At 39.3% G+C, this 17,225-nt stretch overlaps 1 protein-coding gene across 5 annotated transcripts in view; it reads right to left on the bottom strand.

Moving 5' to 3' along the window:
* RASGRF2 (Ras protein specific guanine nucleotide releasing factor 2) overlaps positions 1-17,225 on the bottom strand; it is a 241,544-nt gene that overhangs the window by 120,348 nt on the left and 103,971 nt on the right. For all 5 annotated transcript variants that reach the window (XM_040449627.1, XM_040449618.1, XM_040449610.1 and 2 more), the window contains exons 6-11: positions 14,208-14,287; positions 13,614-13,807; positions 8,467-8,576; positions 7,608-7,726; positions 1,251-1,411; positions 273-339 (exon numbers count right to left, since the gene is read on the bottom strand). In XM_040449627.1, the coding sequence (XP_040305561.1) occupies positions 273-339; positions 1,251-1,411; positions 7,608-7,726; positions 8,467-8,576; positions 13,614-13,807; positions 14,208-14,287 (731 nt within the window). The remainder of the gene's footprint in view (positions 1-272; positions 340-1,250; positions 1,412-7,607; positions 7,727-8,466; positions 8,577-13,613; positions 13,808-14,207; positions 14,288-17,225) is intronic.

The raw sequence follows: 17,225 nt of genomic DNA on the forward strand, positions 1-17,225 counted from the left end.
CCAACAACTCTCTAATTTAATTCCTTTTCTGCCTTCCAGTGAAAAGTCACTATCGTGAGACAAATTCAATAAAACATGAATTCCCAAAGATGGTTTTAACGAAGCTCACAGGTTAAATGATTCAACAGAACTTTTCATATATAAACGACTTCAGGGAGTTTATTCTCAGCATCTCTCCTGCCTCCTTAAGCAGCTCGCCTTAGCTATAAGTAAATAAAAACTATAAGACCCTTTTATTCTACCATAAGTCTAAGAGATAGAATGTGACTTACAGTCATCATCACTTGCATCGGGCTCCTCAATCAAAGTACATTCTATTAGAGAGAGAACCCCACCTGTCTGGAAACAAACCAATGTTTTATTAAGAGGCTGACAGTCTTGCATAAGTTGGGAAGCTCAGATACATAAACCTTATATTCAAATTGTCACAGAAGAAAGCATAGCAATTCTGCATCACAAATAATTTTTCATAGATTCCAAAACTACAGTTAGCTGTGTAAAAGTAATTAAACACATTGAATTTCATGATTCTTCTGCACCAACTGCCTCTCACTCCCAATGTTTATAAATTTAGCAAGTCAGCCTACAGGAGACTAGATGGCACCTTGAGAGTGAATGCAGCTAGACCCACCAACCAGGAAGTGCTTTAAGCAGCAGAAAGCCATCATCCTTGTGTTGGATAATAGTTGTTAGGTACTAATAACAAAAGGTATAGATAGGTACTTTTTCTATAAAGGGCCAGACAGTAAATCTTTTAGGCTTTACAAGCCATATCTCTATCGCAACTATTCAAATGTGCCATTTTAAAAGCATGAAAGCAGCCAGACAATATATAAACAAATGAGCATGGCTGTGTTCCAATAAAACTTTATTAACAGGCAGCAGGCTGTGGGCCATGGTTTGCTGACTCTTGGTATAGAGCAAGATAAAATAGGATTTAGCAAATATTCTATCAATATACTGCAGCGATTTAATAAGATTTTTGTAGCTCAGTAGTCATCAACTAGTAATTTTTTCTAGGTTATGATTTTAATTGCACTTCTTTATGGAAATGGACACTTAAATTTCTATTTTTTGGATTCGATTAACAACAAAGTACATGCCAGGCTTAGTAACTGTACATTACCTCACTATGCAATTGTGACAATCTGGGTTTTATGATACTGGATATGGGAAAGCCATAATTAAATTAATCTCAATCCCTCTTAAGTGCATGGAACATAAATGGAATAGTCACATAAAACCCATACCTTGAGCAGATGCAGCTTTCCTCCTGAACTTCTTGTACAAATTAAAAAGTGTTTTGTAAATAAGAAGCACTGTCTTTCTCCTTCCTTTTTCAAAGACAGTGAACCCAGGCGAACTTTACTAAGTTTCCCCCTCTCAACAGAAGGTACTTGAATAAGAGAACCTGGTGATCACAAAAGTGAAGAATACACAGCAATTAAAATTTTTTCAAATGAGAACTATTCTTGATGCAATAAACTCTAGGACCTGTTTCCCAAGATAGCAAGGATTTATTTGATGCACCACTGGAAGTAAATCCTCTACACTCTGAGCAGAAGAGAGAATGCATTGTGTTTTAAGGGCCTAACTAATTCTCACTATTTTTTGATTTATTGATTTCAGAGAGAGAAAGAGAGAGGGAGAGAGAGCAAGCAGCAGAGCAGCAGAGAGAGGGAGAGAGAGAATCCCAAGCAGGTTCCACACTGTCTGCCCAGAGCCCAACTCGAGGCTCGATCCCATGGGCTGTGAGATCATGACCTGAGCTCATATCAAGAGTTGGATGCTTAACCAATTGAGCCGCTCAGTCACCCCTAATTCCTACTATTTTTATAAAACATTTCAGACTTGATTATTTACTAATAAACTGTAAAATAAATTTGAAAGAAAGCCAAACTGAATTCAGAGAACAAGGCACTTGTGTCATCTGTCCCTTGGTGATCTTATCTCAGTCAATTTAAGAATAAGATACATGGGGCGCCTGGATGGCTCAGCCTGTTAAGCGTCTGACTTCGGCTCAGGTCATGATCTCATGGTTCGCAAGTTCGAGGCCAGTGTCATGCTCTGTGCTGACAGCTGAGAGCCTGGAGCCTGCTTGGGATTCTGTGTCTCCCTCTCTCTCTGCCCCTCTCCTGCTTGTGCTGTCTCTCTGTCCTTCTCTCTCAAAAACATATAAAAAATATTTTAAAAAATTTTTAAAAGAAATTAAAAAAAGAACAAGATATATACTGTATAATTGCATATAGTAATAAAATAACATAGTAAAAAAAAGATAGAATTTATTCTTCCTGAGGCACTGTAGGTAGACAAATAACATAATAAAAAATAAAATTTACACTGCATGTATATTATAAAAATAAACAAATTAAACAATTCAATGCAACTTAGTTAATTTTTAAAGGGCAGCTATTTCAGATTATATTTAAATTATGTGTGATAAAAATTTTGGGGAATTTAAATGGAAAAGAAATCATAAAGTCTATACCCAGAGCATTCCCGTGAATAAAACTGTCTTCTATTCAATGTGAGAATCTCTACATAGGTTTTATACAAGTTCATCCTAATAATGACCTCCCCACAAAATAAAATTCCAGTAAGTTAGACAGCAAACCAAAACAAACACTAGGAAAGATTCTTGTCAATACCTTGACTTCTGAAATAGTGATATTACTGAGTCAGCGATGTTACTACTATTTGTTCAATCTACCACTACTCAAAATGCAGCCTTACAAAGACACATATCAGTCTCATAAGAACCGTTAACTGCATATTCAACCCTTAAATATTAACAGGGGTCAGCACTAAAAAATGAGATTGCAGGCAACCTCATTTCCTCTTCATACATTTTCTGCGTTTCCTGATTTTTTTTTTTAATGGTCACAGATTCCTTTGATAAGTGGGGAAAGCCCCACTAAAGTTGTTCGTATACGTAAAATGGTAAAACTATGACTGTGGGTCACAAAATGTTCACGTTAGCATATGAATACTCCAAACAGCATCTACTTTTTAACAGAGCTGAAGGTGGGGAGGTGGGTAGATGAGGAGCAAGCCTCCGTGTGCAGATTCCATCTCCTCAGGTGAGTGTTTAGGTGGGACTGCTAGACAGAGGCAAAGTAGGCAGCTATTTGGGGGCCTAAAGAACAGCATGGAAGTAGTCCTGGGGAAGGCTGTGGGCCCTGGGAACAAAGGGTAGGAGAAGGCTTGACTCCACCGAAGGGAACGGGCAAGAGGAGAGCGAAGGAAGGAGGTGAGGCAGGTGGGAGCAAGCTGTCAGAGAGCGCAGGCAGCAAGTAATTAAATTTGAAGAGCAGAGGAGGGGTGGGGAGAGCAAAAGGCAGACTGCCTAGATAAGTAAATGAGTAACAGCAGAAGGACTGCACTCATGGGGCTCACGGGGCAGAATCAAAGCCAGAGGAGCTCTTTCAGAGGACCTGGTTCGCCCCTGATTTCATAGAAGGGAAAACTGAGGCCTGAGGGGCTGAGCAGCCGTCACCTGAGTGAGCCACGCTGCCAAGAGATGGCAGTGGATTCAGCAACATAAACAATGACACCTGGAAAGGGATCGGATAGGAAAAGACAGTCTGTTGTAGCTTTGCCATGGGGGGTCGTGAGATCAGCTAGGGCAGAGTGAAAGACTGGAGCTGAAGACAAATAAATGTCTTGGTGGATAAACAGGTTCAGGAGTCATTTTCAGAAAGGTTATAACCAAGTTTATGAAGATTCAATATAATGTGTCGTTAAGTGCTTCTAGCATTTAATGATTTTGCAGATCAGAAATTACAGAATACATGTTTGCTCATATATTAGTAATACTGTGGATTAAAACTTTGAGGTAAAAAAATAAACATTTCCTTGTCAACGATACACTAATATGTTTAATCGATAACCGTTCATCCTGTATATTCAGTCTATACAGAAGTCTATACGTCAGAATTAAAAGTGAGGGATTTCAACACTATCGTTCGGTTTATAAAATAATCATATTGGGAAAAACATGTTAAGTGGACTTTTTTTATATTTCATTTTATGTTTGACCTGGTGTTTCAATACAACTCTAAGACTTGAAGATTCCTCTCTAGTTAGTAAAAATTAAAGAAATAGTTTGTATTAGTAATTCCTCAATATCAGACCATTGCTATGACACAGTTCCTTGTGTCTCTCTCAGTCAACCTAATAATTGGGGTCAATTTACAACAAAACTTGTGTTATTTCAATCACTAAATTCCCAAAGAATGGCATTCAGGACTAATGCCCTTATTCTTCATTCCACCCAGTGTGAAAAGGAATGATGAGCAACTTCCAGGTTACTGGGTTAGGCATTTGAGAAAGTACAAATATTTGTGGACCCCATGTTACAACTCCAAAGAACACTGCTACCCCAAAAGGACATGACTGTGAGTCGGGGAATAGTTAAGGTATCACAGAGGTCCGAGACTCATTCTCAATGCATTTCACTCTGAATTCAGTAACCTTCACTTAATTATCCTGGTTCACATTTCCACAAGACATTGGCTATGCATAATGGGTTTTCGGCAAAATGTCAATTTAGAGTGCCTCATCTTCTACTAAATGTTCATATATATTTCATGTTATTGAAAAACAGAAACTCATTCCAAAATTTAGATCTTGGTTTTTAAATTTATGTCATACTCTCACAGGCACTGGTTTAAATGCTTTTGTGGGTATCAGCTCATTAAATTTTCACCACAACCCTAAAATCTAGGTGCTATTAACTCCAACTTAAGGAGAGGAAACTGAGACAAAGAAAAGTTAAATAAATTGCTCAATATCCTACAGCAAGGAGATGGTGGAGGCAGAATTTGACCTCCAGCGACATGGCTATACTGTCTTCCTATTACTGTTTCAGACTCTTACACTTTAGTTCAACAAACTTTGAGTAGATTTTGGAACATAAATGACATTATCAGACTACATGGCGATACAGTCCTTTGCATCCTGCTCATCAACTGTTTAATGATTAGCATCAATTTACAATAAAACTTCTGTTACTTTAATCACTAAATTCCCACAGATTGACATTCAAGATTATCTGATGCCCCTATTCTAAGGAGGCCTTTCCGACGTCCTGGGCGACTTATTTTTTCTAGTCCTCAGAATAAACATTCATTTAAGGTTGAAACCACACATATATTTGTGCATATGCACACATGTACACACACAAATACATACACACTGCAACATACCTCATACTATCCCTAAAAGTAATTAACACAAATACTAGCAGACAATTAGAGATAATTTGTAGTCCATTTCATAGGAAATGGAATCCATCAAAGTTTAAAAGAATAAAAAACCCACCTCGATGGGTTTAAAAGTCTGTTAAGGGTATGTAGTAAAAATGATAATAGGAGCAACCAAAGCAAAACAATGGAAACTTCCCAAATTATATGTAATTGGATTACTTTCTACTTTTGGATTAAAGTCTGTTTTTTTAAAGCCAACTTTATTGAATAATTTCTAAACACACTAACAACCAAAAATACAGAAAAATACTGTAAAGGCAAATCATTATATCAACATCAATACAATAATAACATCAGCTGTATTAATAGCTAACAGAAGTGCTTTAAACATGTGGCAAAGAAAAAGCAATAAATAACATCTGGACATGAATCAAAGGCAGAGGTGGGTCCTGAGTATTTTTCCTCTGGGTGTACTGAAAAAAATGACTTATTCAATATATTCAACCTTCTAGCGCTTTTCATTATAGATGTTTTTTCAAACTTAGATAAGAGCAGTCTCAGTTTATAGAAATAAATTATGATGTATCATACTTTTCAATCAAAAGCCCTTTCAGAAATAGAATACTAGTTACAGAAACGTTTATTTGCATTCTCGCATATTATAAAGCTCCAGTCAATTAGTATTTTTTCAGTGAATTCCAAATGCAAGAAAAATACAAAATAAGACATCTAACAATCAAAACTGCAACTCAACGAGTAATTCAATTTAATCCAATGCCCATCTTTCAGGTATCTATAATGGAAAACAACAGATAAGACAGGAGAGAATTCGTAAACACTGCCCTTCAGAGTTACAATTACTGGCAGAGACAGGCGTGCAAACATGTACCTACAATACACAAGAGGACGAAATACATGCATCGGGAGCAAGGGGCACGAAACCAGGAGGAAGGTAAATCCATTCTAACTGGAGGGAAGGGGAGAGAAAGATGAGGGAACATTGTAAAAGGCTCTCTAGAGGTGTCTGACCTGAGCCTGGAAGGCCAAGCAGACCTTCGATAGGCACGGAAGGGATGGAAAAGGGCATTCCCAGGCCCCAGGCTGGGGAAAGCACACATGAAGGCACACAGGCAGGCAAGTGCCAGGAAGGCAGAAAGCCAATATGGGAACACAGTCTCTGCGGAGGAATACAGGGAGAATTAGGCAGGCCTGATGTTGTTAGCATTGTGTTCCACTATATTTAAAGGAAAATTAGTATCAGAAGCCAAAAACTGAGAAAAGTTATCATTTCCTAAAATAAACTTCCAAACTTTAACATATGTGTACTTTCTCTTTATAAATAAATAATGGAAAATAGAACAGCACGTGTTAAACTTTTTTAAGTATTCTGTGCAAAAATTTATGTGCACAGCACAAGTAACGTCTTATTTGATGAGGTAAAAAAAAAAATTTTAAGCAGCACATTTTGGCAGGCAACGGAAATGCAAATATCTTCAAATGTTATTGGCACATTCTGAACAAAAACTACATTAAAGGTTAATCCTAGTTCCAAAATCTATGTGTCACTGCTCACCAAGTTCAAAATCATAAATGTGTGCAATGCATTGTCTCAAATCAATTCCGTGGGGCATGGTCCCTTCCCTCAGAACACTTAAGCACTTAAAAAAAGAACTCTGGATGAGGTTTACTCCTTGCACTCTGCAATGAGGGCCCTGGAGGGAGGGACACTGTTAGGCTGTTGCTTCTCCAAAGTTTCTGGCACAAATACCTTCAACACTTCAAAAGCTTAAAATACTGGGTGATGCTCGGAAAGCACACATCCCACAAACAAGATACATGCACCATTACCAAAGCGTGTCAGGGGTCAACAGACATTTCGTTTGGCAACTGGAGTTGCCAACTGAATCAAATCATATCATGGGGGGCTGATCCAGAAGTGCTGATGAAGAATGGGAACAAGAGACAGCTGTTTTCACTTCGGACATTGTCCCCACCACTATGTGAAAGGGCTTTGAGCAATGCAAGTTTCTCTTGGGCCTTTGCCTGTATATCGTCGCCACCTGGCACTGCCACTCTCATCGGCCAGACCGATCTGTCCTCCTTGGAGCTGTAGAGAATGTCTGGTCCACTGAGGAGGAGAGTCCAGTCAGAATGTAACTTACTGTCCCACTCGTGCTTTACTATTATTGTGTTGCTGTTTTTCATGGCCCCTGAAAAGAAACAGCACAAAGGTGGGCCTCAACCACAGCCTCGGTCAAGGCCACGGAGGTGTCCTGCATGAACAGTATCAATCACACAGCTACATCAAACCTGCTCCAAAATGGTTTCCGGGATCTGGCAATGATAATGCATAAGTCGCAGAGATGACTAAGACAGTGGGTCTACCAAACAAGGACTTACCTTGGCGGATAAAAGTTTGGCTGGTGTCCAGCAAAATATCACAACCCTCTACGATCATTCTTTCTATGGCAAGGTTCTTCCTTATGTTTTCAGTGTCACTCACTTCATCATGCATTATCCTATAGACACAGCACAGATCACAGTAAGAGATATTTTCTGTAGCCCTAGCAGGTATGCAAAGAAGAGTTCCCTCTGGGAAGTTCAGTTTTGACTTGCATCAGTATAAAAGAGACTGTGGGGAGAGCAGACTTCCAGGCCTAAACAAGCCATGACCCAAACCAAAGCCAGTGTACATGATTCTAAATGACAAGCGGGTCACAAACCAATGAATACCCTGGGGAATGCAACAGGAAAGCAAAGTATTATTTTATGAACAGCAACCTTCATTGAAATTAGGATGCCATATGTTAGAGGTAGAGCAAATTAGAGGACTTTATACCATTTATTGCATATAAGCTAAAGGAACACAGATGTAAATAATTCCTTGAAACACTGAAAAGTCACTGAAAAATGCAAAATATACATTCTCTAGCTTCTTGCCAAATATGAACACAAGGATTCCAATAAAGGTCGTTTTCCTATTATTCTGAAAGAAACATAAACCCAAATACAGCTATAATCTCAATTATATAAATTCACATGCTATAAAAACATTTTCAACAATATATATTTTTCTTGGTTAAAATTAACATGTATTCTGATTCAGTACCATCTGAAGAGCTAGCATTTAATATTCAGGTGAATCTGAGAAGCTGGTCTGTGTCTTGCTTCTTGTTGCCTGGACATATATATTAGGTTTCCACAGAGACTAACTTGCTGCTTTCTCTAATCAAGCCTTTATTATGAGTTCTCCACATACCTGGACAGTTCCTCTAATTTTGATTTAGCAAACTCCAGACTTTTCCTTTCCACATGCTCATGGGGTGTATGAGCTAGGAGTTCGTGAAGTGTGATGATATACCTGGGGATCTAAATGCAAAGGCCAGCATGAGCAAGAGGTCAGGATGAACAACACTGGGACACTCTCTACTGTGCCATCATCATGTCTGAGAAACTCATCTCTACCTTTACAGTTTTGAAACAAAGTATACTTCAAACCACACACACACACACACACACACACACACACACACACTTCACCAAGAGCACAAAAAAAGAGTAACAAAATATTATGTTCCAGAGAAACAATTGTTTCTTTAGGTTTTTTAATATAATCATATATTTCTTAATCACAAATTTTGAAAATTGGTTCATGGGGAAACATACAGCTATAATCAAATCACAAGAATCTGTATTTTAGGTATATTTGTTCACATTTTTTTTTAAATTCGGAATCCTACTGCAATATTCTGTTTAAGAATTAAAACTTGGGAGAAGAAGATATGTTCACCTTTATTACATTCTCATCCTACTTTACCTTAATTCATTCTTCTAGCAGTAAGAAGTATTGTTTAATTAGATTATGTACTTGTAGTTTTGCTTATAGATAAACTATCTGAATTCTGTCAAAGGCAGAAACTCCACCAGGCCTATGAAGATGTTAATATAACATAGTAGAGTTTTAATTAAAGTTATAGTGATTCTACATATTTATTTATTTTAATTTTTATTTATTTTTGAGATCATGAGAGAGACAGAGCACGAGTGGGGGAAGGGTAGAGAGACAGGGGAAACACAGAATCTGAAGCAGGCTCCAGCTGTCAGCTGTCCAGAACCCAAAGCAGGCTGAGCTGTCAGCACAGAGCCCGAAGTGGGGCTCGAACCCACGAACCATGAGATCATGACCTGAGCCGAAGTCATATGCCTAACTGACTCAGCCACCTAGGTACCCCTCTACATATTTGTTTTTTACTGGCTTACAAACTAAAATCTTTTAGAAAGCTGGGGCAGTGGGCTTAATTATAATACCAACACACATGAACAGGCACCATAACCCCACCTGCTATGGGTCAGATTGGAGCTCAAGGTTTGCACGTACACCTAAACCTCCAGCAACAAAAGGGGAATTTGCCCATTTTACACAGATAAGGAAACAAAGTGTGAAGAGGTCTGGTAACTTGCCCAAGGTGGTGTCACAGCAAATGACGGAGCCAGCCATGATCATGGTGGCTCTGACCAATGCAGGAACCCACGGGGTCTCTTCTCTGGGGCCTGAGGTCTCACTAGGCCCTTGAAAGGCCTTCTAAGAATGTAGAAAGTGAAACAGCCTCCCAGGGTACTATGGCTAGTTCCTTCCGTCCAGTCCTGAGGTGCTGGCAGCTCTGCCCACGGATCTGCTGTTGCTCTTGTGCAGGTGGTGGCCTTCACCAGTTACTTACTGATGTTTACTGAGGGCCCATGTTTAGGCATGAGCACAAAGGGCAGTGCCACAGCACACACACGGCTCTGCAGCTGATATTCTGGGATCAGGTCCTAAGGAATGTCATCATATTAAGGTTTTGGAAGTTCAGACAGACTCCTGATAGGAGGGAGACCCCTCCCCTGTAAGACACATGGAGGGCACTTTCTGCCTCTCCATTCCATAAACTTCTCCTGGTAAAGGCTCTTGGGATACATACACTTTCAAATATCCCTTCTGCACAGTGCCAAGATGGATAACAGTTTGCCTCTAAGTCAGTAGTTCTATAAGAAAATCAAGGCAATCAACAGCTAATGTACTAAATTTTTCATAACAAAGAAGGTAGGAGTGGGAGAGCCTGACGCTTATAATGCATGCACTGAAAACCCACAAAACTAAGTTTAGTCAATAGCTTCAGGATTCTCCCCCATTAATTAAATCTATTTTAGAGAGTTCCTTGGCTAAGGTTCAAGTAGATAGATCTGAAATTCAGAAGCCGGTCCTTTCTACTTTCTGGTATAGGAACAAACAAGCCTGAAGCTGCCAAAAAGCAGGGAAAGGACATTCTGCAGAGAAGCGGATGGCTCTCCAAAGAGCTCGTGTGTATATTCAAGAGCTGATTATAAATCTGTTCCCCCCAAACCCAAGAATCACAGTAAGTACTGTCTAGATGAATCATAATGCTCTTCTCAACTATGGAACAATACTTGTCACTTTATAGACATTAATTAGCCTGCTTGCCAATTACAGTAAATGGGTGGCTAGAGCCGCAAAAGGCTACTTTCTGGAGAACATCTAACAGCACTGTTCTTGTCAGGGGCAGATTTCATGATTGGCTTACCTATGGACTTATGAGCAGCTGAAGCCAATTTAAGGCAGTCGAGCCACTGCCTTTGCTAATTAAAAATTACATTAATGACTACATTATTTTCCATAACAAATTTCTTGGCAACACTTGGACTACTTGTCTGATGGTTAAATTGAGGATAAATTAACTGCATCATCCAAATTCAACAATTCCTCTATGTTTCCATAGCTCAACATAGAATATCAACAGCAGCAAATGACTTACTTGACAAAGAGCCCAGTAAAAGGTCTACACATACAGAGGCTAAAAGCTCCAATCACCTCTCCTCCTCTGTGCCTAACCTCTGCCCCCATATCTAGACTCAAGAAAAAGTCTGGTCAGAGGTCCCTTGGTAGCATGAACTAGCATGCAGAGGGAAGTAGAAACAGCTAGATCCTCCAAGGAAGCAAATGTTTTCATGACTATTTCACCTCATTTGTGAAAGAACCAAGAGGGAACAAGAGGGATAGAATGAACCCAGTAAGAGAAAACCTCCAAGCTTCTAGAAAGTGCAATTTCCCCCTCAGTGGTCCATAGGGTCACTCCTAGGGAGAAGGCAGAAGGAAGAGACACCAAGCAAACAAGACAAAGAAGAGGCACCAAGGAGAATGAGGCTCTTAGGTAGCACACTCTGATAGCTTCCTCTCTTGATCTATCCAGAATAGTGATAGGGCAGCAAATAGATTAAGAGCTGTTCTTTCAGTTTACACATCTTGCAGTTTGGACCAATTCTGGCTAAATTCTTCAACTTTGAGGCTTCTCCTAGAAAAATGGCTCTCCTAAGCTGAGACCTTTGGTTACCCTGGTCTGGAAGAAGCCAGAAACCTCAACATTTGACCCATCAGCTAAATTGTAGGGTTTCGGGCCACCACAGTCTCAGGATGCGGGTTCCTAGACAAACACCAGGCTCCTTGCACCACCATCGTGTGATCCCCCCAGGATCACAGCCAGATAGCTAGAGCTCTGGGAGACAACTGGAAATCAGGTCCTCAATTTTAAGAGTAAGAAACAGAGATTTAGATTGGTTCAATTATTTTCCTCAATGCTATGACTGAAGAGTGAGCAAGACATCCAGGTCTCCTCAAGATTCGTAGTCCGATGGTCCTTTCCTCACATTGTAGGAATTCCTTGGGGTCAATCAAAATGCCAAGCCATTCTTATTGGGCTTAAACTCCAGGGAAAAGGAGAGAGGGTGACAGAAGTGCATCTCAGCATTTTCAAGAAATCCAAAGGGCTTTCCAAGGCCCTCCATTCGACTGTGTTTGGACACCTCCCCTACAGATCAAGTGTGGTTCTGTCTGTTGCTTTAAAACCCTGAGAAAATGACACCAAAGGGAAATTAAATAGCCCATGGGAAGGCCTTAGTGCACTGTCAGAAAGGGAGCTAGGTGCCTCCCAGAATGTTCCATGTGTCTTTCACAACCATTTCTTTGAATATTCACCTGAAATCGAGTTGCTGAAAAGACACAGTTTAGGGATTGTAATCATAATCTGGAGGTAACTGCCAAAGACACAAACAGAATCTCAGAACACTGCATTATATAAAACTTGTTTCACTATAAATAAAAGCTTAAATTATAATTTTTATAAGGTTAAAAAAAGCAACTTTTTGTTTTTGCTTTGAAGTTTTTCTTGGAAAATATTTCTTCAGAGAGGCAAAAAGTTCAAACAATTCAGTTCCATGAAAAAAAACACAATACCATTATAAAGTTTCACTATATTTAAGTTGTTTCAAATACATCCTTTTGGTTTTTAAAAAATCTTGCTAAACCTCTGTGGTGACTTCCATGATTTCAAAAAGGATTGACAAACTTTAGGACAAACAATTATGAACCAGAGCAACATTTCTTTCTCAGGCTACAAAATGGTCAGCCAGAGTCAGCAATGCCTGTGCAGGGGGGCAAAACTCTCTGCAGAAGCCCTAACACACATGATTAGGAGAATCGGTTTACCACATGACAATCTGGAGGCCTGGCCAGAAGCCCCATAAATTCCACAATAAGAACACTCAATGCCTTTCCAAAAGAGCAGAATTGACACTTTTCAAAGGAACAGGAGATTCAATTCACATTTGGGCCTCCTCTGTTCTCACTCAAGGACTCTTAACGGTAAAGCTCTAGGTACAGGTAAGAACACAAGTATGCTTGATCCCTCCGGGTGCTCTAACACCCAAAAGTAAATGTCATGACAAGCCCCAGCCTCAATTCAGCAACCTGACTAGGGGCCAAGAATCCCCAGGTCCAGCCAGTGTCTCCAGACCCTATATTTTCATAGCCTCTGTGACCCAGGATGTCCTCCTTTTGGTATCCGGAGCTCCAGACAAACTCAAGACCAACTTCAACAGCAATTGTAACAGGGAGGGGAGGATGGGAAGGAAAACAAAGACTTTCCCAGCAGTCACTCCACCCCTCAGGAGCCTTTTATGCCACCAGCATATACTGGAACGTTTGCACAGCATCCTATTTCTGTAAACCTGATAATATTTTTAAACATGCTGGAGGAGGAGACTCCATGGAAGAAGTCTGTGTGGAATCTTTCTGTAAAGAGAAAACTGTGCTACTTTTCAAAAACCATTCCTGATTTAATTGCTTCAAAAATGCCTGGTTTAAAAAAAAAAATGCCTGCTTTTCTCCCATATGCTACACAGAGGGAAAATGTGTGGCATAAATTTGTTTCTCTCAGGGTCAAGCTCAGGACAGTTGATGCACATTTGCCATAATTCCACATGGGGCATACTTAAACTTGTCACTCTGGTCACCCTATGTTTCAGTACCACCAAACTGGAACCGATGACTTATAAAATGCATCCCAGATGACTTACCTGGAACATTGGATAGGTCAAGAATGTTTCCAGCATCCTCCCCTCACACGCGGGGTTGGCTTCATACTGTTTTAAGAGTTTGTCGAAATCTCGGTTTTGCTTACAGTTGGCAAGCACTTGGAGGCTGTACTGGTGATTACGCACAAATTCTTGATAAATGTTCAACATGGGGAGCAAAATATCAAACAGATCAGCTGGAAAAAAGAAGTAAACATGGCAGTTTTTCTTGGTCCTTGGTAAGTTATCTAAGGTACAAGGAGAGACTGTGTTCACTCATTGGAAATGGCACAGAGTGGCTCCCAGCATCATGTGTCACACGTGCACAGGGCCCCCTTCCAGATGCTTGAATGACTGACTTGGTAGAATGCACGGGGGCAGGGGGAGGGGGTGCACAGAGCCCAACTCTAGCCCCAAATGAACAATGACAGGCCAGGAGAAAGGGCTGAGAGGGCAATAAAACAGATTCCCAGTGCCTAAGGAAGCTCTCAGGTCAAGAGGGAAATTCAGACAGGTTAGGCTGACTAATGTTGAAGTTATTTTGCTTTAATTGTAGACATATTAAGAGAAAATCTTTTGTCTAAAGCATGCACTTACCTAAAATTAAGGTAGGCCAGTTTGCTATCCTTGCCTTCAGTCCTTGATGAAATATTTCATGAAGAAACATAATTGTTTCACTATAAAAAAATTGAAAAATAATATAATCTAGTCACTTCTTTGTCAAAGAAGTCCACTGAGTCCTTAAAGCCTTAATAAATACATGATTTGCATGCCTCCCAGGGCCTCCAAATTGTATACACAATAATAACATGGATTATACTAGCCCTCATAAACCAATTTGTCTTTCAAACGATCTCGAAAATTCTGAGCTAGGCTTCAACTACTGGAAGACAGTAAACACCAAATCATTGGCATATAACCCTCTTCATTATGTTTGATAGCAACATCTTTCTACTGTTAGGATTTAACACTACAACTGATCATCAAAAAATTAGTTATGATCCTTTTTCTCTTCAGTTTGATTCTAGATGATAACTAAGGGAAAAGACTCCCTCTTTCACTAAAATGAGTTTTGACAGGAAAGAGGGGAAAAGAATCCACAGCAAAGATTTGGCAGAACTCTACCATAACCGCTCCTAAGACGCCCAAGATGGAAATGTAAAAGAATCCTCTGAAAAGGACTAAACCTACACAGAGATGCTATAAGGAGAACTATGCATAGAGATCCAAATCTCTACAAGGTTCAAGAAGAGCAGTTACCAAAGTAACTTTTGCTTTCTCCTCATTACAATTAATTCATTGGATTGAGCCTCTAAAGCCTTTTCTTAACTAGCACATCCTACACAATCAAATACATAATTATTCATGTAAGTGAGATATTCTGGTTTGTTGTAAGTCAAATTCAATTACAATAAACATCAATGGGAAATCCTTAACTTTTTCCAAGTGGTCCATGAAACAAAATACATATGGCTTGAAGATGATAATTTGTTTTTCATTTATAGCAATTTTAACTAAGCAGTGTTTGTTGTTCAAGGATTTCAACCAAATCTAGTTTGGCAGATATTGGGGGGTTTTTTGTATTTTTTTTATTTTTTAACATTTTTATTTATTTTTGAGAAACAGAAAGAGATGGAACACTAGTGGAGTAAGGGCAGACAGAGAGGGAAACACAGAATCTGAAGCAGGCTCCAGCTCTGAGCTGTCAGCACAGAGCCTGACAAGAGACTCGAGCCCACAAACTGTGAGATCGTGACCTGAGCCAAAGTCTGACGCTCAACCGACTGAGCCACCAGGCGCCCTTAGTTTGGTAGATACTGTATGTTAGTCTTTCAACCTCCTTTCTATTCTCCTTTTAGGTGGACATGATGGAGAGCTACAGCTAAACTTCCCAGACTGCCTTGCAAATGAGGCTCCGAATGTAAATTCAGTTCCACCAGTTGCACCAATAGGTGCACCTGGTAAGACATGGAAAGTAGGAGAGGCCATCTTCCTATTGCTGAAAATCAGTCATGAAGATGTGAGTGTTTCAGGGGCAATTTCAGCACCCAGCTTCGGTGTTCTAGTTTCTAGGCAACAGCTTCCGAGACCTGAGAGGCAGATATGGTGGCAATGGCAGTGGCTGTAGTTTCCTAACTTCTGAATCACATCTACAGTGCTGTGCTCTTGAACTCAAAGCTCCAGGGGAGCAGTTCCCTGGCTTTGCTCTTCCAGCTCTTCCAAAGAATTGTATAAGCAGTGAAAATGTGTGCATAACTTAAGAGAAAATTACACAGTAATTTTGTCCTTAAACGTCCTTTGTCCTTAAAATGTCCTTAAATGCAGGCTGGGAGATGGACGAAATAAAGGAGATTAAGAGCACACTTCTTGTGTTGAGCACTGAGTGATGTACAGAATTATTGAATCATTACACTGCACATCTGAAACTAATATAGCACTGTATGTCAACTAAACTTCAATAATAAAATAAAATAAAACAAAGTAAAAAAAAAATAAATGCATAAAAAGCCTAAATCTTTAAAAAGCCAAACTAAAATATATTGCAGTAACTTTTTGTTCTTTTTCTTTTAAAAACAAATTTGTTTGACTAGAGTTGATACATAGTATTACATTACCTTCAGGTGTACAACTTAGTGATCTGACAAGTTTATACCTTATACTATGCTCACCACAAGTATAACTACAGTATGTCCCATTACATCATTATTACAATACCAGTGACTGTATTCCTTATGCTCTGCCTTTTATTCCCATGACTTCTTCATCCCATAACTGGAAGCCTGTATCTCCCTCTCTCCCCTTCACCCATCTTACCCAACTCCTCAACCCTCATGTGGCAACCAACAGTTTATTCTCTATATTTATGGGTCCGATCCTGCTTTTTGTTTATTTATTTATTTTTAGATCCCACTAATGACTGGAATCATATGTGTATTTGTTTTTCTTAGTCTAACGTGTTTCAAGAAGCGCGACAGGTTCCAGGGCCATCCACACTCCCTCCGATGACACAAAGTCATCCCTTTCTATGACTTTGTAATATTTGATATTATTTGACAGCTTTTGATGTTTTCATGTTGTTTTTACTTTTGAACCATGTAAATTTCTTCAAAAACAAATAAATGTATTCAAAATAAATAAATAAGTAAATAGATGAATTAAAAAATAAATAAATAATTTTTAAGTAAAGCACCCAGGACTCCCTTTCTCCCCTTCTCCTCTTCCCTTGTTTATTTTTTCCATAGTGCTCATCACCATATAATATACTACATATTTCACTTATTTACTATTCATTGTCTTCCCACATCAAAATTTAAGTTACATGAAGGCAAGGGTTTCTGCTTTGTTCACTGATGAACACTCAGCAGGAAGGACACTATAAATATTTATTGAGCAAATAAATTTGCTAGAGATTCTCAGGCCCCCTGTTAGTTTTTCTTCTTCCTAAAGTATGTCCATATAAATTACATGTAAAGACCCATTACTCACTCCATCTCCCTCAGCTTATGAAGATTATCTTTCCCAACACACACACGCCTACACAATGACAAGAAAACATATGTCACACAAAGAAAAGACCCAGAAAACTAAATGCCATGATTCAAGATAAAGACATGT

Source organism: Herpailurus yagouaroundi, unplaced genomic scaffold (genome assembly GCF_014898765.1).
Source record: "Herpailurus yagouaroundi ecotype Mexico unplaced genomic scaffold, PumYag 29, whole genome shotgun sequence".
NCBI lineage: Eukaryota > Metazoa > Chordata > Mammalia > Carnivora > Felidae > Herpailurus > Herpailurus yagouaroundi.